The sequence below is a fragment of the Mastigoproctus giganteus genome, chromosome 1 (assembly GCF_048544385.1).
Source record: "Mastigoproctus giganteus isolate SK-2022 chromosome 1, ASM4854438v1, whole genome shotgun sequence".
In the NCBI taxonomy this organism is placed as follows: Eukaryota; Metazoa; Arthropoda; class Arachnida; order Uropygi; family Thelyphonidae; genus Mastigoproctus; species Mastigoproctus giganteus.
Genome location: NC_143575.1, coordinates 44,995,346 through 45,020,880, shown reverse-complemented (window position 1 = coordinate 45,020,880; position 25,535 = coordinate 44,995,346). Strand labels below are relative to the sequence as shown.

General features: G+C 33.6%; 1 protein-coding gene across 1 annotated transcript in view; it reads left to right on the top strand.

The window, feature by feature from the left end:
- Window positions 1-25,535, top strand: part of Oseg6 (intraflagellar transport protein Oseg6) — a 690,115-nt gene that overhangs the window by 24,305 nt on the left and 640,275 nt on the right. Inside the window, exon 4 of the mRNA XM_090372456.1 lies at window positions 7,777-7,902. Within this exon, the coding sequence (XP_090228582.1) occupies window positions 7,777-7,902 (126 nt within the window). The remainder of the gene's footprint in view (window positions 1-7,776; window positions 7,903-25,535) is intronic.

The window sequence follows — 25,535 nt, the reverse complement described above, 5'->3', positions numbered from 1 at the left end:
GATATACTGACACCCTCATGGTTGGCTTAATTTGCCCTGGTGAAAATTCTAAATAACCATTTCTTCAGGTTATAGAAAAATTTATTACAGAACAATCAACAGGAATGTGATATCAAAATATTAAATTTCTATTTCTGTGGAGACAGTTTAGGCAAGGAAAAACTAGCTCTGCATTTATTGCAATTTGAATAAAACTGTCTCTAATTTTATCGACGTGGTTAACTTCCTAATGGATGTAGCAATTTTAATATTCATATAATTCAGTTATTTGTAATTCAAATTCATGTATTCATATAATAATATTCATGCAATAATATTCATTGAAATAGTACCCCACCTCTTTACATTATGCAAGGGTGACAATAAATTAAATAAATAAATAAATTTTCTGTTTATTCCCTTGATCAGGCTCATCATTTACTCTTTTTTAACTATTGATGACCAAGTTGTGGGCAAATTCGTTTGGTTAAATGTCTTCTGTAGACACTTTTTCATTATAAGATTAATTTTAATTTTTAAATCCAGTTTTCATGATTTCCGACTAATTAAATGCACAGAACTTCTGTGTATTTTTTTTTTTTTTTTTTTACATTTCTTAAATATTGTGTTAAATATTCAGCTTGATGTTTAAAAATATAAAATTTTACCAAAGGTGGAATTAGCTTTTCTATGCTATTGTTACAAAATTCAGATTATTTTAATGCAGCTGGCAATTCATATCTGTATTGTGTATTTTTCTGTAGAAATGTGTGTTCATTGTCTTATTTGCATTTTCTGCAAGCCAGAAATCTCAGAATAACTCACAGGGAAAAACCTATTTCTTTTCATCTGAGATCAGCTAACTTACAGCCTTGATGAAGACTTTAAAGATTCTTTTGGTTTTTATGGAAATCAAACCCAGACTTCTCCATATGAGTGTCAGATGGTGATGTAGCATACTGCACAAATTTCACAGAGGAAATATCATTATTATAGGTATCAACACTTATAAGTCCTGTATTTAAGACTTTTGTTTTCATGGCCTGAACTCACAATAATTTTTCTAAGTCATTGTTCTCATTTTAGTTATCTCTCACACAGAGATGTTATCTGATATTATTTTATTTAATAAAATGTTAGGTTTATTTAGATTTTATTATTATTATACATTTATATGATATGATATAAGTATACAAGTGTAATGTCTGAAATCTGGCAACGTCAGGAACTGAAGATTGCTGGTTTTTGGATAATAAAACTAACCAAAAATAATGTCGATCAATCATGGTTAAAGGGAGATCACATCAGCAGCATGGGCAAAAACTTTTTTCCTAATTTTCTTACGTGATTAACTTACTTTTATTCTTACATATTCTTTTATCCCCTAGACCAGTGTTTCCCAACGTGGGTCCCACGCCCCACATGGGGGCAATTTGATTGTTCAGGGGGGCAATTCAAAAATTGCTCGTCTAGAGTTTAAAACAACCGCCTACTATGATTTAACTTGTACAAAAGAAGAATTGTTGGTATCTCAATTTTAAATAAGCATTCATTAAATGTTGTACTTTCTATAGAGCTGCACTTGAAAGTTTGGAGTAATATCAACTACAGTTTGCTCGGAGAGTATTGCTTACTATGCCTAGTGAAGGAATAGTACATACTGTATTGGACGATTGCTTATGGCATATGCAATGTGCAAGCAAAGTGGTTGTCTACTGTAGCCTACCGCAAACTCAGCATGTTATATGAAATAGGTAATTCCTTTCATACAAACGCTCGTTTGGGCATCGTGACTGTACATTTGGATAGGTTTGACGATCTCAGATTAAAATAAAAATTACTTTGTCCACGCACAGAATTATTATTAATGAAGAACCGTGATATACAATGGTATGTATTTGTCATATATGTATTTCTGTGGTCTCAGTAAATAAGCAAATAAGTCCAAAAACTCGAATTTGCAGGAGAGGAAAAATAAACTTCACACTCTCATATAAACACGCATATATTCGAATATACAAATATTTATTACTCACGCTAAAACTACAATAACGAAGATAGCTGCGTGTCACATAATAGTAAATAATAAATACTTTATTATAGTGCACTTATCTCATTTTTGACAAATTAGACTTATCTGCTTGTTCACAGAGACCACAGATTTAATAGCCCGAATTCAGTAATTCGTGTGATTTATTCATTCAAAAAGCGTACTAATAATTAATTTTGATATATTAAAATAAAATTAAATTAACTTTAATGCATAGTTTATTTTTAGTTTTTGATTTATCTTATATTTATTTCTTTCAGTTGCGCAGTAAAATGAGTAGTGCAAGTAAAAAAAAAGTTCGTCAGTATTCAGAGGAATACTTAAAATTTGGTTTCATACCCGCTATCCACGATCAAAGGTCACCTTTTTGTCTTTTATGCCAACAATGCTTGACCAACGAATCAATGAAGCGAGGTCGTCTTGAGGCGCATTTGAAGGCGAAACATAATGCTCATGTAAATTCAGATTTAGATTACTTTCAAACTTTAAAGAAGAATTTTGAAAAAAGAGCAACATTAAAGTCTCTGTTTATTGCTCATACTGCAACTGTCAATCGTACTCTTGAGGCTAGTTATGAAATTTCTTTACTCATTGCTAAATCTGGGAAAAATCATACTATAGGAGAGAATTTAATCAAACCATCAATATCAGCATTTCTTAAAACAGTTCTGGAAAAAGATGACAAAGACGTGAAAGCTATGCCACTCAATAACAATACTGTTAGCAGAAGAATAGATGAAATGAGTGAAGATATTGAAATACAACTTGTTGGAAAGCTGAAAACAAGAAAATTCTCAGTGCAAATGGATGAATCAACTTTGAGAGACAGTGAAGCCGTACTGATAACTTATGTGAGATATATTGATAAAGGTAATTTTGCTGAAGAAATGTTATTCTGTAAATCATTAGAGAGCACCACTACCTCCAAAGATATATATAATAAGCTAAAAAATTACTTAGATGACAATAATATACCAATGAAAAATATAACATCTTGCGCTTCAGATGGTGCTCCTAATATGATGGGCAAGAAAAATGGCTGCTTAAAATTGATGAAAGATGAGAATCCAGAAATGCTTCTTGTGCATTGTGTTATTCATAGGGAAAACTTGGTAGCTAAAAATATTTCGCCTGTTCTTCATGAAGTACTAAAATCAGTTATAAAATGTGTCAATGCTATTAAAGCTAATGCCAAATGTGAGCGTCTCTTCAAGCTTTTTTGTGAAGAACAAAATGGAGACCATGTGAGACTTTTACTTCACACTGAAGTAAGGTGGCTCTCGAAAGGGAACTGCTTGAAAAGATTCATGGAACTATTTGATACTATTAGTGACTTTTTAAGTGACAAACCTGAAATGAAGCATCTGTTAACGGTCGATGGTAAAGCATTTGTGAGTTATTTAGCCGATATCTTTGAAAAACTAAATATATTAAATAAACAACTTCAAGGAACAAATAAAACTCTCGTCGATGCAAAAGCGAAGATATTTGGTTTCATTACATTTATTGAATTATGTCAAAAATATATTTGTAACAAAAATTTTGAACAGTTTCGTTGGCTGCAAAAATGTGAAGTGACTGATACCGCTGTACTTGTTATTGTCGATCATCTGAAAATTCTGTCCGCTGATTTAAAAGAAAGGTTTTCTGATTTAAAACAAATTGATTTTCCAACCTGGATGATGCAACCAATGTTAGTGGATTTGTCTGATGTATCAATGCAGTACCAAGAAGAACTCTCAGAAATGCAAAATGATGAGTCAGTTAAAACTTTATTCAATATAAAAGGAGCGATGGCATGGCTTTGTGATGAAACAGAAATTAAATACCCAAATTCAACCAACTTTGCAAGAGAGCTATTGTTACCGTTTCCATCTTCATATTTAGCTGAATGTGGATTTAGTGCCATAAATGATTTGTTCCTAAAGAAAAGAAATCGACTGGATATCACAAAACGGGGAGACTTGAGACTGAAGCTGACTAAATTGGAGCCCAATATAAAATCTCTCTGCGGCAAGCATCAAGCACAAGGGTCTCACTAAATTTAGTGCACTCATCTAGAAGTGACTTCACATGGAATGTTGAAATTATTAAACAATTAAATAATAATTACTAAAAATTAAAATATTATAAAAAAATCTTTCATATAAATTATTTTGTACTTGAATTTTAGTTGTCCATTATATGTTTTGAAAATTTACTTACTGTTTTTTTCTTAATAATTTCCTAATGATTTCTTCCTAAAACCTAAGTTTTGTGTCCTGAACAAGTTGTAATTAGGCTTCATTTAGGGAATAATTCAATTTTTGAATATAAAAAATATGTATATCGGTGTTTCCCAACGTTACATAGGGGGCATCAGAATTTTAGAAAGACTTAGGTGGGGCATGGTAAAAAAAAGGTTGGGAAACACTGCCCTAGACTGTTGATCAGTATTTGGAAATGAGAAAGCCTACATCACCTAATGATCACCTACAAAACTGCTCTGGAAACGTTCATTTATTTTCATTTATCCTGATCCATTTTTAAAAATTAAAATAATTAGTAAAAAAATAAACAGAAGCAAAATAAAGCAGGATTTTTTATACTTTTTTATAAATGTAAGTAAAGACTTTTAGATGCCCGTCCCACATGATTGATACCAAACACTTTTCCATTGCTTTGGTGATTGTGGGAAAGTTTTCTGCAAGAATACCTTCAATTATCTTGAAATCAATGAAAAAAATATTATTTCACATAAGAAATGTTATGATGTGTTTTATTCAGAATGTGGAGTTTGAATAATAACCTTTTTGGCATGTGATGCAGGCGTCACTTTATCTAGCAAACTTGATATAGGAGACAAGCCGGTTTTAAAAGTATTTCAGTTTTCCGACCAATACATGTATCTACTATATAATCGGTCAGTTATACTCTTTAACATCGTATAAAAATGAAAATCACGAATGAAATTCTCTTCAGCTGTTTTTGGATAGCTCTAATACAGCACGTGTATGCCTGTTTTACTTAGTAAAATATTAAACAGCTATACAGTACATAATTAGAAATGCAAGAGTAATGAATATGGCCATAATAAATATCTGGATAAAGCTTGCCATGAACAAGCAAGCAAATTTGCTCGTGTGGGTTGTTTTATTTTCCAAGGGAATACAAATAATGTGACCCACCTATGATACCCTTCTTCCTTTAGAATACAATAAGATTTAGCTAATATAAAGATTAATAAAAATTATTATCAATAGAGATTAATTTTCAATGCAAATAAATGCACAGAATAGCAACTGTTTTGTTGCTGAAAGAATTGGGAGTTCAAAAATAAGAACTAAAATGCCAACCTTCCTTGTTAACAATTTAGTAAAGGCTGTATAGCCTTTAATGATGTTTTTAACTAAACTTAAATGATGTTAACCAGTTTAGTGATGTTAACACGTCACAGTTATTAAATATAGAGGGATATTTTGTATCCCTCTATAATTTGTATAATTTGTATTTTACAAGTTATGCCAATTTCACATAATCTAGCCAGTAATGTATGACATACTGATTTATTTTAACAGATATAAGCTAATTCTCTTAATTTTAGCAATCGATTCTGGCCTCGGTTTTCTTGTGATACACATAATCAGATTTCTACCTATGGTTCTTAGGTTCAAATTCTGATGCAACAATTTACAATTTGAAGAGTGCACAATTTAACATTTTTGGTGAGGATTTTTGTAGGCTGTGCCAAGGTTTTCCAAGTATTAACTGATCATGGAATATACTCGCAGCAGGAACAAACATTTCAGTGTTTCAAAAAAGACATGAAAAGTTTTCGAAATATTTTGTTACGAAGAACGGTATGTGTTTTTGTAAAGAAATTATTGGACTTCTGAAAGAACTAGGTGTCATGCATGTCAGATGAGTGGCTTTTGTTCATAGATGCCTCAAAATTAAGTTTAAAACCAGTTTTACTTCATAATGGCAACGAATTTCCATCACTTCCTGTGTTTCATTCAATTGAACTTAAAGAAAGTCACGAAAGCACATCTAAGGTTCTACATGCTATAAAATACCAGGATTATGGTTGGAACATATGCAGTGATCTTAAGGTTATTGGTTTGCTGGTTGGTTTGCAGGGGGGGGGATTCACAAAATATTCTTGTTTTTTGTGTTTGTGGGACAGCCGTGTGATAGAACATTACATTGTACAACATTGGGACAAGCAGGATGAGTTCATACCAGGACAGTGTAATGTAAAATAATATATTCTTTTAGTTCAATCAAGCAATTTCGTCTTCCACCCCTGCACATCAAACTTGGATTGATGAAAAATTTCATGAAGAGACTGGATAAAGAAGGTAACGGATTTGCATACTTGAGAAGTGTGTTTCCTAATTTAACATATGCCAAACGTAAGGAAGGAATTTTCATAGAATCCCAAATTAGGAAACTCCTGAAAGATGATGTGTTTTTTAGGAGGTTGAATTGGCAGCTTGGCAGTTATTTAAGGTGGTAGTACATGGTTTTTTGGGTAATAGGAAAGAAGAAAACTATGAAATGTTGGTGTCTAATTTACTCGAGTGCTACAAAAATATGGGCTGTTCAATGTTGTTGAAAATTTATTTTCTTCATTCCCATCTCGATGAACAAGGGGAGTGGTTTCATCAAGATATTTCCATGATGGAAAAGCGGGTACCAAGGTTGCAGGGATCATGTAATGATTGGGGATTACTGCTGGTTCCTTGTGAGGGAGAGTAAGCAGGAATACAAAAAAATTCCTTAATAGCAAACATTTTTAAGGACAATTACAGGTATTCTGATTATAAATTATCGAAATATAACTATTTTGCTATGATTTATGTTATTTTTTCCGAAGTTAAACGAGTTATAGAGAACGTATATTTTTTTTACACTTGTATTACAAACTTGAATTATATATATATATATATATATATATATATATATATATATATCCCTTTAATTTAAAATTAAATGTTGATACATCTTTTGTTGTAGACATGATATACACTTTTTTATGATGATTTTCGGAATCAGCATGTTTATTTCCTCCAGTATCACATATTTTCATCGTGGAGGTATGCCAAAAAATAGTTTTTGTTGGCTAGTGTTATTAAAGACAAATGAGAGACAAATACACATGTTGTGAATGTGACGTATATTGATAGATGATGAACCAGTTGTAGCACAGCATTTCACTCCAAATTTTACCTTATGTGTTTTCATGTATGGTGAAAAATGTGGCTGTTTACATGCAATTTTTATATCGAAAAAAATAATAAATTAAATAACTAATAGTATTAAATAAAGAAAGAAATCTGGTTAATTGTAGATTTTGTTTAACAGCTAGCAAATTTTCTGTTGTGAGTAAGACCATAGCACATTTACTTACAGCAGTTGAAATTACTTATTTCAAAAAAATGGATATGAGGCTACAAATGGAGTTTTTGAAAGATGTATTGTTTAACATTATTATTATCAAATTCAGAGAACCAGTTTGTCAGTGCCATTCAGAGAACCAATTTGTCAGTGCCATTCAGAGAATAGTTTTGCATCAGTTTCATAAAAAATTGAATCTTAAAAATGTCCAGATTTCAGATAATTCGTGTTTTTGGGCATTTGGATTTCAGATGTTTTAGGTGTCCTGATTATTTTGTTTATCTGTTATTTGTTTTGATTATATGTGAAATTGTATAGTGCATATGAATATGTTTACTGAATAAAGAATACTTTTTTTTTATTATTAGAATGTGTTCAGGACTAGCATGGGATAATGATGGAGATATCTTAGGAATCATCAGTGATCGTTCACCTGTTTTAATTCTGTGGGATGCTAATACACATCGAATTACACAAGTTGATACTGGAGTAAGGTTGGCAAAAAGTTATAGTCATATTTTGACTTACTGATTCTATTAATATAATTTCTGTCATATTGTCTTTATAAATATCTTTTTTAACAAATGCTAATTTACAAGTATATTAATTGTATTTTTTGCATTGGAATATTTCAAATAAGGAAATACAATCGAGTCTCTATATTTGTGGGATTTATTGTATTTGTGGATTTGTGTTTTTGCATTGGTGGTCATGAAATTTAACATACTAAAAATTTGGCTGCTGCTAGCTGCATTCACTCTGAGTGATGGTGGGGCATGCACATCTTCAGTCTCGCAGTGAGCATCATTTGAGTATTATTATTAGCCATATGGTGTAAGGAAGACTGAGGCTTATGCTGCACTGGCCAAAAAAAAATTTCCAAGCTACCCTGAGAGAGAGAGAGAGAGAGAGAGAGAGAGAGAGAGAGAGAGAGAGAGAGAGAGAGAGAGAGAGAGAGAGAGAGAAGTAGAAAGGAATCACCAAGAAAGAGAATGATGCTATCCAGGTCAGGATCCTGTGTGTGCCAAGCCCATACTCACCAGATGTAAGCCTCTGAGGGCTGTCAAAATTTAGAAGGGATTTTTTCCAACACATTACAAAATTTCTCTGCTGCTGCAGAATCGGCACTGGTGACTTCACTGCATACTTTAATGTTTTGAAAACCAGCACGATGCTTGAACCTATTAAACCATCCGTTGCTTGCCAAGAACTTGGCTTGGGGTTCACCATACTTATCCTTAATATCTTCATAAATACTTCTTGCTTTTGCTTGAATGGCCATTGGACTCAGGGGCACTTGCTTCTGAATTTGATTTTCCATCCATATTATTAATAGCTTTTCCATCTTCAATATAGCACCTGAATGTTGTTTTGTAATCGCTGATCACAAAACAGCGTTCTTAAATTGATCTTAAATGTGTTGATCCTTTAACATGTTCTTTTATACGTGCACTGCCCTAAAATAGTATTCACTGTTGAAGCAGCGAGACCTAATTCTGTGCTCTTAATTCTTATTCTTAATTAATCATCGTCATTTTTAAATCAATTTTGTTTTGTTTGTAGCACTGTAAGCACTTGCACTTTCCATTGGTCCCTTTCCCTTCACCATTGTAATAAGTAAATAGGAATGAAGAGAAGATTCTGAAAATTTATTTGTTTTTTATATGATTGAAGATTTCAGTGAAAGGGAACTTATTTCACCATAATATTATAATGCAAAAACCCACAGAATTGTAGTTATCGGTATTATCGCAAATGCAATAAGATTGAGTTTACCACCTGTTTATAATAGATTGCGCTAACAGAAAAGCCCAATAAACCAGAAAGTGCATATTGTTTTTATTGTTTTATAGTCGTGACCTCCAGAAATGTGCTTTAGAAAAATATCACAAAGGTGTTAAAAATTGATTCTTATAACGGAATATATGATAACAATGAAAGTGTAATGCAATTTCCATTATAAAAATGACCTTTTAGAGAGATAAATAGTTTAGTTATATAGCAAAAATTTCAACTTCCAAGCTCTTGGAACGAATTACCAAAAAAAACCAAAAAAAAAACCAATGTGTTATTGAGTTCACATTATAATATTTTCACGATACCTCCATTTATTCTTACAGGATGAAAAATACGTTTCCACGATTTTTTTAAGTTTGCACTGGCCGGCAAAAACTTACATAGAGTCAAATTTCCGTAAGTTGAGTATTATGTAAGCCAGGGAGAGGCTGTACTTATTTTGACATTTTACCCTTTTTAACAATGTATCCTGTTTTACATACTGAAGGAACTCTTTACATGTAAAAGAGAAATTCATTGCAATTTGCAACTCTGCCTTGATTAATTCTCGGTGACTTCTGTTTCAGACATCTATCCATTTCAATTTCATTAACAAAAACACCTTTTCTACAATAGCATTTGAGCCAGGAATACTTAACAAATATCCTAAAATGTACTTATGCTTAATATTTTCATAATATCTTCAAAATACTTAATATCTTCTTAATATCTTCATAAGAAAATGTAATCAAAAATCTACTGATATTGAGTACATTTTCTTTAGAAACTTGGGGAAAAAAATTAAGCCACTTGCGCACATCATGAAAGTGAAAGAATAATATGTTCCACGACTTCTTTCGTCTTTCTCAGGGTAGGCAACTGTTGAAAAAACATTGTTGCCAACAGTTTTTGAATAGTTGCAGCGTCATCTGATCATTGTGTTAGCAACCAACTTTTAACTATATTTACCTGGACGTTTAAAACATGATTTTTATCGTAAAAAGAAAAAAATAGGAAGAACCTACCAGGAGACGTCCTCTTCACACATCATATTGATGTATTAGCTTATATATAAGTTAGTATATCAATATATATACAGGTTGATTCACTACCAGTGCGGCAAACTTGCAGGAGGTGTAGGAGGCACAAAGACGAATCGGAATCACATAGCATTGCAGGGTCCGAAATGCCTTCGTCATGCAGTAGAGGACGTTAAACGGGAGGTCACGTGAACAGCGATCCCACTGGAAGTCAGCATTTGCGAACCGTTTCTGTTGAAGAAACCAAGTAGCAAAAGTCCTCCGAAGTGGATAATCTGCAGGCTACAATGATTGGACTCGTTGCAGATGGTATGAACTCATTTGGTTTGTTGACAGTATCCTCCATACAGTGGATTGGGAAATACCCAGTCATTGGCCTATCGCTCGAGTACTCGTACTCGGATTACCTTCTGCAAGACGTAAGACATTCTCCTCATTGTCTGGCGTCCTCGTCGTTTGCTCTCGATTCATGGTACCTCTCGTGAAACAACCAGTCTCACGTAACCTTCTGTGCACACGTGTGAAAATCGTATGATGAGGATCACGCCTGTGCGGGAAACGTTCCTGGTACAAGCGCAGAGCGGCGCGCGTTACAGTCCGCAGCTCCATACGTGAGGTGCATGTCGGCCAGTTCAACGTTTGAATACTCGTCCATCCTACTGCCTCGGGAACTGGTTCGCAAATGCTGACTTCCAGCGGGATTGCTGTTCACGCAACCTCCCGTTCAACGTCCTCTACTGCATGACAAAGGCATTTCAGACCCTGCAATGCTATGTGATTCCGATTCGTCTTTGTGCCCCCTACACCTCCTGCAAGTTTGTCTCACTGGTAGTGAATCACCCTATATATTGATATACCGTCACCACCAAATACGGAGGATGCGGAAAGGTCAGGGAATGACCACCGCATATACCCGGAGCAATATGGCCTTAGTTGCTAATGCTCCTAAAAACCAAATAACAAATAACAAGTATATATATATATATTTCCAAGTATGACAAAGCAAATATTAAATGTTATAATAAATATAAATATTATAATAAATACTAAGTAGTCACATAACCAATTAATGCCATCTAGGACGATTAAACATTACATCGGTCTGTATGAATATGAGTTAAGTTAATAATGGTAAGAGTTTTTTAAGGTAAAATATGATATACTAGCTTATCAGGTAAACCATAAACCCTGGCGGGTACCCAACGTGACCTGGAAAAAATCAATCTATGCCATGACATAAGCAAAAAAATTATAAACATATATAAAAATACCATTAAAATGTTAGTTATGGCAATAAGATACATTGCAAGGGACTTTTTCAAGGGCTAACCCTTACAATGTATAAACCATAATTAACGAGCTATCCGTTTCTGTAGTCATCGTCCAGCATAACTATGTCCAAATATACGTAAAATAATATTAAGTTAGAGCCAAAAGTATAAAATTTGTAGTAGTTAGAGCCAAAAGTATAAAATTTGTAGTAAGTTAGAATTAATCCCAAATTTAGCAGTAAACTGGCAAGATGACTGTTAGCCCGACGGATAGCCAAAATTTAAATTAAATTAAAATTATAGAAAGAGCTATATTTATTGTTAGGTATATGTGCGTAGTTGATGGTAAATGCTGTCACAGTAGTCTAATCGGCGCCTCTGTAGCCAGGTGGGAAGGAGCAGCAGTGCGTAGCACACGCTTCTTGATTAGACCGGGGTTCGAGCCCGTCACCAAATAACGAAGATGCGGAAAGGTCAGGGAATGACCACCGCATATCCCGGAGCAATATGGCCTTAGCTGCTAATGCTCCTAAAAAACCAAATAACAACAATAACAACGGTAGTCTAATCAAAAATAACAGTGTGAGCTATAGCTAACAAAGGCGAACGGAAAAAGGTATAAGAATAGATATAGTACCTCAATCCCCCTCGAATACTCTAATAGTTCATGAGGTATGAAAACATATATATATATTGATATATATGTATGTGTATATATATACACAAATTTGTATATATATATATATATATATATATATATATATATATATATATATATATATATATATATTGATATATATGTATGTGTGTGTATATATACATATTGATATATATATATAAAATATAGAAAATTAATAAATATCCTATGTAAAGTAAATATCTTATGTAAAGTAAACTAAACAAGAACTGATTAATGCCATCTATACATATCTAGATAGAACATTACATCAGTCTTATTATATATTTTTTGTATAGTTTAAGTACAATTAGTAAAATAGGTAAGATATAGAATAAATATATTTCATATTGGATAAGCTGGTAGCTACTTAACCCTATAATAGCCATAACTGGTCCACGAGGCCAAACCTAGTAAAGAATGATCATTAGTCAATTTTTCTTACCTCACGAACTATTAGAGTAATTCGAGGGGGATTGAGGTACTATTGCTATTCTTAAAAACTTGGATCCGTTCTCCTTATTTTAGCTTTTGCTTCTTTGGTACTTATTAATATGATATTAATTGAAGGATATTGGTTTTCTTTTATTACTCTTCTTCCTTAATATTTGCTTTTGCTAGTTTTTCTATGTGTCTTAGCTATCGGTCGGGCTAAAGTCATCCAGCCTGTTAACAACTAAATTATTTTCTAACTTTAATTATACTTATCCATTTATCTCATAAATTACCTTTTGACCGTGTTAAACAGGCAGATGATATCAGAAACTGATAGCTGGGTTAATTGTAGGGGGGGGGGGGCATATTGAAAGGGTTAGCCCTTGAAAAAGTCCCTTTCAATGTGTCCCATGACCTATAATTGACTTGATATATATTATTATTATGTTTATTAATTGTTTTATTTTTGCTTTTACTTTGACTCATGATCATCCTTTACTAGGTTTGGCCTCGTGGACCAGTTATGGCTATTATAGGGTTAAGTAGCTACCAGCTTATCCAATATGAAATATATTTATTCTATATCTTACCTATTTTACCAATTGTACTTAAACTATACAAAAAATATATGTATGTATGTATGTATGTATGTATATGTATATATATATATATATATATATATATATATATATATATATATATATATAAAATATTGAGGATTCTTCTTCTTCAAGAGGAATTTTTTCCTGCCATAAAGTGCGGTTCAAGGTGTCTTGGGTGGTTAAGCCTCGGGCTGTCATTCACTCCCGTACTCCATCCATCCATGTCCTCCTAGGTCTTCCTCTTCTCCTTCTTCCAGGAGGTATCCATTCCAGGATAGCCTTTGGATATCTGTTTTCTTGTATCCGTTTTACATGTCCATACCATGTTAGACGCTTTTCTTTGATGGTGTCAATAATGCTCTTTTTCACTTCCATTTTTTCCCTTATGTCTTCATTCCGTTTTCTGTCTCTTCTAGAAGTTCCTGCTGAGCGTCTCCAAAAATCCATTTCTGTGGAGAGCAATTTGTTTTCCGCTCGCCTATTCAATGTCCAGGTTTCCGCTCCATACAATAGAAGACTTTGTACAATCGTTTGAAATATAAGTTTCTTTGTTTTATTTAGGATATTTTTGCTCCACAGAACAGAGTTTAACATGCCGATAGTCTTTCTGCCGTCTGTAATTCTCTTATTGATCTCTGCTTGGGATGATCTATCACTTTGTAAGATTGATCCCAAATATTTGAATTTATCGACTTATTTGATTTTAAAACCTGCAATATTTAGAACGTGTCCTGGCCCTGAAGACAACATTTCAGTCTTGTTAAAATTGATTTTTAGACCCCATTGTTTATATTCCTCAAACAATTGACGACATGCATACTTTGCATCTTCTAAGTCTTGTGCTGTCACCACCTGATCATCTGCAAAAAGTAAATTGTGAATATAAGTGTTCTTATTAATCGGCAATCCCATTTTATTACATTTTTTTGACCAGGATCTTAGGCAGATGTCAATATAAATTTTGAAAAGTGTTGGTGACATGCAACAACCTTGTAATAAGACTTTTGAAGTGTGGAATTCAGGTGACAAAGCTGATCCCACTTTAATTCTGCATCTGAGGATAATAGAAAAGGTAAATCAATCAAATAATACCATTCAGGGATTTAGGAAAACACTAAGGATTTAAAAAAAAAAAAAAAAAAAAAATTATTATTGCTTTTTACCCACAATCCAGATGACTTCAACTGGGGCCAACCACTCAGACTGAAGGCAAAAAACATCAAGGTTCTATTATTCCTACTCCTTTAGTTTTTCTTCTTACTATCTGCATGTTTCTCTTTGCGTTAACTTAAATTTGATTGGTTAATTAATTAATTATTTATTTTTGCCATATCCATCACATAGGGGGCACCACATATTATCTTGACGACTATTATCGTTACTATATTATGTCCAGGATACGGTAGATATGTAGCATGTATTATATATTTAATCTTATTGTAATCATTAAATTACGTTCCCTGTCAGGTCAGCGATGATTAATATATGCTTACATTTATAATTTATTTATAATTTACTTATATTTTCTTACTTTTGATTCTAAAATTTCTAAAATTTCTAAAATTTCCTAACCATTTTTAATTACTATATTTGGTTTAGATTTAAATTACTTAGCATATATTGATCATTACAGAAACAGAGAACTTCTTGTTGTTTTTTGCCTTCAGTCTGGGTGGTTGGCCCCAGTTGAAGTCATCTGGATTGTGGGTAAAAAGCGATAATATTTATTTATTTATTATTTTTTAAATCCTTAGCATTTTCCTAAATCCCTGAATGGTATTATTTGATTGATTTACCTTTTCTATTATTTTCTATTATTATCCTCAATATTTTATACACATTATGGTTGTAATGCATGATTGCTCTGCAACTGCATTGACCCATAAATATTAGTTACAGTCATTATAATTACGTGTATTAACTTTCTTTTTTATTACTAATATAAATATATACAAAAGCTTTGTTTAGGTTATGTATGCACTAGCTAAGATTGCTTTTTCTATGGTGCCTCCGTAGCCAGGTGGGAAGGAGCAGTAGTGCGTAACACACGCTTCTTGATTAGACCGGGGTTCGAGCTCGTCACCACCAAATACGGAGGATGCGGAAAGGTCAGGGAATGACCACCGCATATTCCCGGAGCAATATGGCCTTAGTTGCTAATGCTCCTAAAAACCAAATAACAAACTTTTTCTATTATATTTCTTTTTCTTAATTTTTACCTTCATGGATTTTATGAGTACGCATTTTGGATTTTATATATTTTATATATATTATATTTTATTTTATATTATATTTTGACATTTTAACTTTGTTCTTATTATGCTACTTAAAAACTGTAATAATAAAATACTACATTGGCAGAGTAGGATAAAAGTGACCAAGGACACTATTGTTGCCCTGGATAGTAATCCTAACCATGTTAATACATTGACGCATACACAAATATCACACACTTTACAGAGCAATTTGCCGCCTCCGTAGCCAGGTGGGAAGAAGCAGCAGTGCGTAGCACACGCTTCTTGATTAGACCGGGGTTCGAGCCCGTCACCACCAAATACGGAGGATGCGGAGAGGTCAGGGAATGACCACTGCATATCCCGGAGCAATATGGCCTTAGTTGCTAATGCTCCTAAAATCCAAACAACAAACAAACAGAGCAATTTAGCATATAATGCTTCTGGCACTAATATCCGATTGTAATAACAAATTATGTCTTACTTGCCCCTATATGCATCCAAATCATGCTACAATTAATATAAATTCGCAAATATTCTGTAAAATGAATAATGTTATATATATGATCACTTGTCGTACTTGCAATGTTAAATATATTGGTCAAACCAGCAATAATCTACATATCAGAATGAACCTTCATCGTTCCGATATTAATACTTATAATAACAAGTCCAGTAAGAAAACAGGTAATCTTGAACATGATATTGAATTCAGACATTTCCAAAAACATACTTTTGGTAATATTTTTATTTCAATACTTAATGTAATTAATAACACAAATGAATGATTATTGCAAGAAAAAATTAGCATGTTACAATATAACACTATATCCATACGGTCTCAATAATAGATTTAATCAAAAATATATGACGAACAATTTGAAAGATATTTGTGTTTATAATATGTTTCAAATTGCCAAACTTCATAAATCTAATTGCAAAAGAAAATATAGTAAATCCAAAACATATAAAAGCAACCGAGAACATCTAGGAGACTTCATAGATTTATTCAAAATGTGAGACACCAATCCTATAAATACTGTATTAGTAAAATACATAACACACTTTTCAGTATTAAACTTAGTATACTCAAAGCACTAAGCAGGAAAGCCAATGATTATGTCTTTGCATCTTCTCACCTTATGCACGTTATACTAAACATTGTTAAATTCAGAATTAATATTTTGAATATTAACAAGCAACCAGAAAACTCTCTCCTCGTCTTATATTTTCAAAATAAAACGATGCATAATTTGGATATACATAAAACTATTAATTCATGTAATGACTTGCTGCCTATTAATAACTTACATATTAATATCAGATTTAGATATTTAAACCATTTGGTCTTAAAGCGTGTAACTATAAAATAATAGCTACAAACCTTCACAATATTAACATCAGACAGGATACATGTGTTTGCCACAAACCTTCATTTCATAGATACTCCTGAACTTAGAGATATTTTATCACTTCGTTTTAAATTTTGACCTAATCTACCTATTAATAAATCTACCTTTAAAAAAATTGTTATATCTAGATTTAATAAAATACTGCATAAGATCAGCATACAGATATAATATAGGCGCCTTCGTAGCCAGGTGGGAAGGAGCAGCAATGCGTAGCACATGCTTCTTGATTAGACTGGGGTTCGAGCCCGTCGCCACCAAATACGGAGGATGCGGAAAGGTCAGGGAATGACCACCGCATATTTCCGGAGCAATATGGCCTTAGTTGCTAATGCTTCTAAAAAAAACCACCTAACAAATATAATATACCGGTTGAGGCATACCACATGTGGTTATTTACAATGCTTAATATCATATCTAACAAATATAATCAATTGAAATTCATACCGGATAATCTATATAATACAAAATTAATAAATAGGCAGCTCAAAGATATACATGAACATTTTGTAATTACTCCCGTTGACAAAGCTGCTTGCAATTATGCAATTATATGTAAGTCATATTATATAGAAATCATTAAAAATGAACTACAGTCAAGCTATACATATAAATACATAGCATCTTCGCATAATATAATAATCAAAAAATTAATTGCATTGCATAAAAAATTAAAGTTAAAGTATAATAACCTAAAATATCCGTTTATATATGGTATGCCCAAATTTCATAAATCACCTATTGCATTTAGATTCATAGCATCATGTAGAGATAGTTATGCTAAAATTCCAGGAAAAACGTTAGAAAAGTTACTTAAAATTATATTAAATAACGTAAATAGAACTATCATAATAAATAATAACTTACCGATTATAAATGCAATAAAAAATAACAATGTTCAACAAATACAAACATTTGACTTTAACAGTTTGTTTACCAGTATTAACCTTGATAATTTAAGTCATTCTCCAGAAACTATATTTGGAAAATAAAAATGCTATAAAAGTTTATTTAACTTATTGGGATACTCTAATAAATTTATGCATCTTTAATAATTATGTATATGACGGAACATCGTTATACTTGCAAGTGAATGGCGCCCCTATGGGAAGTCCAGCATCAAGCATAATCAGAAACCTTTATCTATATTATACAGAAAGAGCATTCCAAGATAACCTACTTATATTCAGATATGTAGATGATCTATGTGTGTTTAATTGTCCACATTTTTTTCAGGATTACAGTAAATTATATCCAGAAGAACTTGTATTAGGAAAAAAACTAATGGTTCTGGTACTATAGCAAATTACCTGGATCTTCATTTAGAAATATTCCATAATAATATAGACGAAAACGTATATAATAAAAGAGAAGCATTTAATTTCAATGTAGTCGGCCTTACAAACTGGAGATCTAATATATCAAAATCAATGCATGCTAATATCATTTTATCCCAATGTCTGAGGATTGCTTATATCTGCAATAATAATAAAATCTGTTCAGCAAACATAATAGCATTGTACAACAAGTTGATTGATAATAATTTCCCCATCGCTTACCTGAAATACCACTTCAGGAAAGCGATAAGCATAATTAATTTCAAAAATTTGTTTTCTGAACCCATTGGTTCAATATAATTGTCATATTTAGTGCCATGTATATATGTACATAGGATACACTTTGCTTTCTTGGTGTCTTACGGCGTAGAAAACTTGTACCCACCGGCTTGCAAATTACAGTGTATCATTTTTTTTACATAGTTAAATTCATTTAAGTTTACTTAAGTTCATGCTGAGGTAACATGCAAATTCAGCTCAGGGTCCTACTATAGGAACAGGTTTGCGATCCTGGGTATACCTGAGCCACAACTTATATCTTGTATTGTCTTTAAGCTGTCCTACACTCTTTATTTTTATATCTCCGAAATTATTAGGGCAATCCGAGGACGTAGGAGAAACTATTTCTTATCTATACCACTATTTTTCACCTTTATGGAGTTCAGGTTCTATTATTCCTACTCCTTTAGTTTTTCTTCTTACTATCTGCATGTTTCTCTTTACATTAACTTAAATATGATTGGTTAATTAATTAATTATTTATTTTTACCATATCCATCACTTAGGGGACACCACATTATCTTGATGACTATTATCATTACTATATTATGTCCTGGATACGGTAGATATGTAGTATGTATTATATGTTTAATCTTATTGTAATCATTAAATTATGTTCTCTGTCGGATCAACGATGATTAATATATGCTTACATTTATATTTTATTTATAATTTACTTATATTTTCTTACTTTTGATTCTAAAATTTCTAAAATTTCCTAACCATTTTTAATTACAATATTTGGTTTAGATTTAAATTACTTAGTATTTATTGATCATTATAGAAACAGAGAACTTCTTGTCGTTTTTTGCCTTCAGTCTGGGTGGTTGGCCCCAGTTGAAGTCATCTGGATTGTGGGTAAAAAGCGATAATAATTTTTTTTTTATTTTTTTTAATTCTTGGCATTTTCCTAAATCCCTGAATGGTATTATTTGATTGATTTACCTTTTCTATTATTTTCTGTTATTATCCTCAATATTTTATACACATTATGATTGTAATGCATGATTGCTCTGCAACTGCATTGACCCATAAATATTAGTTACAGTCGTTATAATTACATGTATTAACTTTCTTTTTTATTACTAATATATATATATATATAAGCAAGTAAATAAAAGTTGTAGAGAAAAGAGAGGAGGGGAAAAAAGACAGAAAAGTAATAAAAAAAGATAAATAAATACTAATATACATCCTTTTAATCATACAGTTATATAGGTGGTTCCTGACTTTACGAGTTAATTCGTTCCTATCGTGTGCGCTCGTAAAGGGGGAATTTATTTCCCATAGATGTAATGTTAAAAACAGAGTTACATTCTCAACAATGAAATTTGACCATAGTAATGTTAAATAAAGGTCAACAAAACAGTAGTTTATGCTTAAACAATGATTTATTTGTCCAAAGAAATGAAAGCATAGCCTTTAAAACCAAGCAAATTATAATAATAAAGAAATTATTTGTGTCATACAAATGTTAAAGAATGTTTATTCTTCAATATCTTCACTAAATGAACACTTGTTGATGGTTCATCGCTCATTGTTGGCTTGGCACTTGTTGGAAGAAGAAGGAGTAGTCTTTTTCTTCTTCAGTAATGCTTCAAGAGTCGTTTGTTTTCAAGACAGTCTTCTCTTTTCTATATAAATTTCATGATAGCATGCATAAGTGTTTTTTAAATCTCTATCAATTTTTTCTAGTGCGCTTGAAATTTGAATCTTGTGACTCAGAAATCTTAATTGCTTTTTCTGTGTGTTGAAAAGCTTCGTCAAATCCCTCGAGAGTGAATGAATGAACAGGAATTTCAGCTATTAAATCTTCTTTTTCCTCAGCTTCTTCACACTTTGCCATTTCAAGGAGGTCATCATTTGTGAGCTCACCATTGTGTGCTTCAAGAAGATCAGTGATGTCAGTTGTAGAAACCTCAAGCTGAAATTAGTTAGCAATATTAACTGACCGCTTCTGTTTCATTTTGTATGATCTCTGCTGTAGTAGTACTGTATTGTATACAATACTATATATATATATATATATATATATATATATATATATATATATAGTATTGTATATTACATATATATATAAATAACTGTATGATTAAAAGGATATATATATATAATTTCTATATACACACTGTCCAGTCAAAACATTATTACCACGTACCTAAACCTTATAGAGTCAGTGCTTTGCACTGACTCTATAAGGTTTAGAACACAGATATGTCCTCTGAATGTTGCAGGAGGTATGTTGTACTATGTCGCTAGGATTGTGTCCATAGATCTGTAATAGTCCATGGTGGATGATCTAAACACTGGATCTGTTGATCCCTATAATCCCAGGAAAAAGTTTTAGTTATTTTTGTGTTTTGGCAAACCACTCTCAAACAATACTGGCAACATGGCAGGGTGCATTATCCTGCTGAAACACACCTATGCCACCTGGGAAGACAGTCACCATGAAAGGGTATACTCGATCAGCCTCAATGGATGGGAAGTTTTTAACATTCAGAGTGCAGTCTAGGGGTATGAGGGCTCCAACTGATTCTCAAGAAAATGCCACACATACAAAACACTGCGACCACCTGCCTGTTTTTGTTGCACCAGGATATAGGAGTGATTTCTCTCTGCAGTGTGTTGCCATACCTTCCCTGTGCTATCCACGTAGCAAAGCAGGAAATGTGATTCATTGGAAAAGGCAACTTTTTTACAGTCATCAATGGTCCATTGACAATATTTAGATGCAAACTTTAGGTACCATTGGCAATGGGTACCTTGACTGGGTGCTGACTCTAGAGACTCGTACGAAGGAGGATCCATCAGATTGTGTCTCTTGGAAAAACTGCTTGCTGTCCCCAGTTTAAAGGCCGTGGTCAGCCATTCCACTGTTTTCCCTCTATTCACACACATGGTGGGACAGCTTACATTCATGACCATTGATGAGGCATGGGCACTCTTCATCACCCGACAATCATTTTTCTGCCACTATCCATCCACTCTTAGAATACCTTAGCTACAGCACTCTATGAACAGCCCCAAGATTTGCAGTTTCTGTAATACTTTTATCCTCTCACAAGTACCTGACAATCATCCCTTTTTTCTAAATCTGTCAGATCACAGTCCTTGCCCATGTTGATCAAGTATTTTGTGTGGACCTCATGCTATGAACCTTCCATATCACATTTACCAGTTCTCACTGTGACTCGTGTTGCCAGGTGGGGAGGAATGGCTGATTGCTAAAACACAGGAAGAGATCATAATGTTTTGACTTGATAGTGTATGTATGCATTACCCTACCATTAATATCCAAACACCTGCATATTTACAAATAGCCTTTACAGGTAACCCTCTTATAACACGGTAGTTTGGTTCCTACAAAATGTCGTGTAATGCGAAACCATGTTATACGGGACTAAGAATCAGTACAAAAAGGGGGTTACATTCCAAAAGCTAACAAAAATACACCATTTTTTTTATAACTATCAGAAATTTAATTTTTATAGTAGTAATAACTTAATATTTTAACTTTATTTTTATAATAGTATTAACTTAAATAGCAATAACTGAACAAACGTGTTACCTTACAATCTGTGATACTTATATGTGAGATAATAGAGAAAATCATTTAATTTTCTTCCTGTTAATTGCTGCTAAGCACAATCTCTTCTGCAGCATCTAGATTTCGTGTACCTTCTGCTCCCTTTAAAAGTTCCGAACTTACTCTTCAAAGTCAGTTATTTTTTATGGTCTCAAACGAGCACAAGTTCAATAGCACAGAACCTAATCCAGTGATCTCCCAACAAAACGCAGTGGACCCTCGCTTTAAATGATACGTGAAAATCGGAAGAATATTTTCCAGTTAGCAAAAAAAAATAAATTTGTGCTTACATACATAGCTTAATTAATACATACTGTAATATGTATATACTAATTCATATTTCTGTTCACTAACTTTTTTTTTTTGGTTGTAAAATTTAAAACAGTAAAAATCATAAGCAATTAATCACAGAAAACATGGCATGCACAAGTTGCAACAAACACGATACACACAAGTCAGATACGGAGTAATGAGTTTCTGAAAATTTATTTGTTTTTTATATGATTGAATATTTCATGGAAGGGGAAACATATATCACAATAATAATGTGAAAACCCACAGAATTTCAGCGTTACTATAGCAAATGCAAGAAGATCGAGTTTACTACCCATTTATAATTGATCACACTAACAGAAAAGACCAATAAACTGGAAGCTGCAATTGTTTTTATTTAAATTGTTTTATGGTAGTATTAGCATTAGTAGAGGCATTTGATGCAAGAAAGCAAGCTTATGCAGCATCAGCCAAAAAAAAAAAAAAAAAAAAAACCCACTTCCACTTCACCCCTCTGTTCGTTCAAAATACCTGTCCAGCTGAGCCTTAAACTTATTTAGGCTATCAACCTCCACCACAAGGGATGGAAGTCTGTTCCACCAACCAACCACCCGCTGGCTAAAGGCAAATTTCCGCACGTCTATCCTACATCTGTCTTTCCTCAATTTGAATTTATGCCCTCTCAGGTGATTTTTCTGAGCTAGAGGAAGAATTCCATCAGCATTGAGCATGCTTAAACCATTCAAGGCTTTATACACCTCTATCAGATCACCTCGCTGGTGCCTAGTCTCCAGACACTGTAATTTGCAAAACTTAAGCCTTTCTTCGTAAGAGCACCCCTTTGTTCCATTCACTAATCTTGTTGCCCTTCTCTGTACTCGTTCCAGCAGCTCTCCATCCTTCTTGAAATGAGGCCTCCAGACCTGTATACAGTACTCTAGGCGTGGCCTGACCATTGCCTTATACAATGGAATAATCACCTCCTTATCCCTGCTGGAAAAATTCCTGTATATCATTGACAATACTCCATGAGCTACTCTTGCAGCCCGTCTGCACTGCTCAGAGAACTTCATATCTGCCTGCACAACCACCCCCAAGTCCCTTTCATTCTCTACCACTGTCAGTGTAGTACCACAGAGTTGATACGTTGCTCTGGGGTTGCTGTTTCCCATGTGTAGTACTTTACATTTGTCAATGTTAAACTTCATTTGCCACCTCTCAGCCCATCTGCTCAACCTTTCCAGATCCTGTTGTAGCAGCATAGTATCAGTAGTGTCCTTGACAACCCTGCCAACCTTTGTATCATCTACAAACTTGGACATTAAGCTTGATATACCATCATCAATATCATTTATAAATACAGAAAACAATAATGGACCCAACACTGAGCCCTGAGGGACTCCACTAATAACATTAGTCCACGACGAGCAGTGTCCATTGATTACCACTCTCTGTCTTCTCCCCCTCAGCCACCCCTTTATCCACAGCAGCAATTTGCCTCCAATGTCACACTTCTCCAATTTTTGCAGCAGTCTTCCATGTGCAACAGTATCAAAAGCCTTTCTAAGATCCAAGTATATAATATCAAAGTTATTCCCTGCATCCAGTTCCTTTGTGACTGCATCATAGTATCCAATCAAATTGGTCAGGCAAGACTTCCCCTTAACAAAACCATGCTGTGTCTGAGCTATAACTGAAGTCTTGTCTAAATGATCCTGCAGTGCTTCTTTAACTAGTGCCTCCATTAATTTTTCTGGAACAGAAGTTAAACTCACACGTCTATAATTACTTGTGTCAGCCTTTGATCCTCCTTTGTGAATTGGGGTCACATTTGCACATCTCCAGTCTGTGGGTACCTGCCCTGAGTCCAAGGAAGCTCTCATAACACAGGCCAAACCATGATAAACAGCCCCAGACTGTCATGCTACCCAAACTTCATTGTTGGGATGATACAGTCCAGCAGGTAGCTATCTCCAGACATCTGTCACATCCACCTACAATTATCTGACTGGTAGATCATATACTGTGACTCGTCACTCCAAAGCACAGCTTTCTGTTGGTCTGTGTTCAAGGAATGGTGGGCCTTACACCAAGCTAGGTAATTAGTTTCTTGTGGACAGCTGCACAACTGTGGTAATCATATCACATAGTGTTCTGTGCACTGTACTGGTGTTAACATGTGTCACTGAAGACCCCTGTGTGCTGTAACAACGTTAACCTGCATTCCAAGAAGACAGTTCTTTGCAGGGCTTGTGTCCTGTCATGTTCTGTCAGCTTCAGGGGGTTTTCTGAAGGTATTATTTTGCAACAGTTACTGCACCATCTGTTTCCATTTGCATATCACATCATTAGTTGTCGACATAGGGATTTTCAGTGCCACTGAAATGATACATACAGACCAGTTGCTTGTGTGGCACTCTATTATTCTGCTCTTGAGGTTTGTTAACTCTGTCGGTCATGGAATTTTGCATTCTCAGTTGTACTACTGTCTCCTTGGTGGCCTACAAGTATATTTATATTTGTGTCTGACATGTGGTGCTTGATTAGGACATAACCAGTTATCTATGGAGAGATGTTTGGATATTAATGATAGGGCAGTGTGTGTGTGTGCGCTTGCGTGCATGCACATACACTTGAGTGATCACTGAATTATGGCCACCTACCTAATACCACTTTGGGTCACCATTTTTGTGGATAACAGCCGCTATTCGCATAGAATTAACTCCAATAGATGTCTGAAGATGTCCGTAGGGATCTGCAGGCACGCTGCCTGCAAGGCTTTCTGCATTGTCAGAATAGATGATTGTATGACCATATGCCTTGCATCCTGTTCTAAAACTTCCCACAGGTGTTTAATAGGATTGAGGTCAGATGAATTTGAAGGCCAATCAAGATGGATAATATCCTCACTGTGTTCTTCGAACCACTCATTATCTCCACAAAAATGGAATGCTTTAAAGCAATATGTTAAAGGGTTACCCTTAAAAGCTCTTAGTGATATCAGATGAGCCAGTCATCTGGAAGCACTAAAACCATTCAGATACCAACTGGAAGAAATAATTGAACCTTTAGAAAGTGTTTTGAATGTGCAACAACCAATCACAATGTCAACAACAGCAAAAATAAATCTGAAGCAAGCGCTTTATTAAAGAATATTGCAAATTTTAAATTTGTTCATTAATTATATGGTATGATGTGTTAGGCAA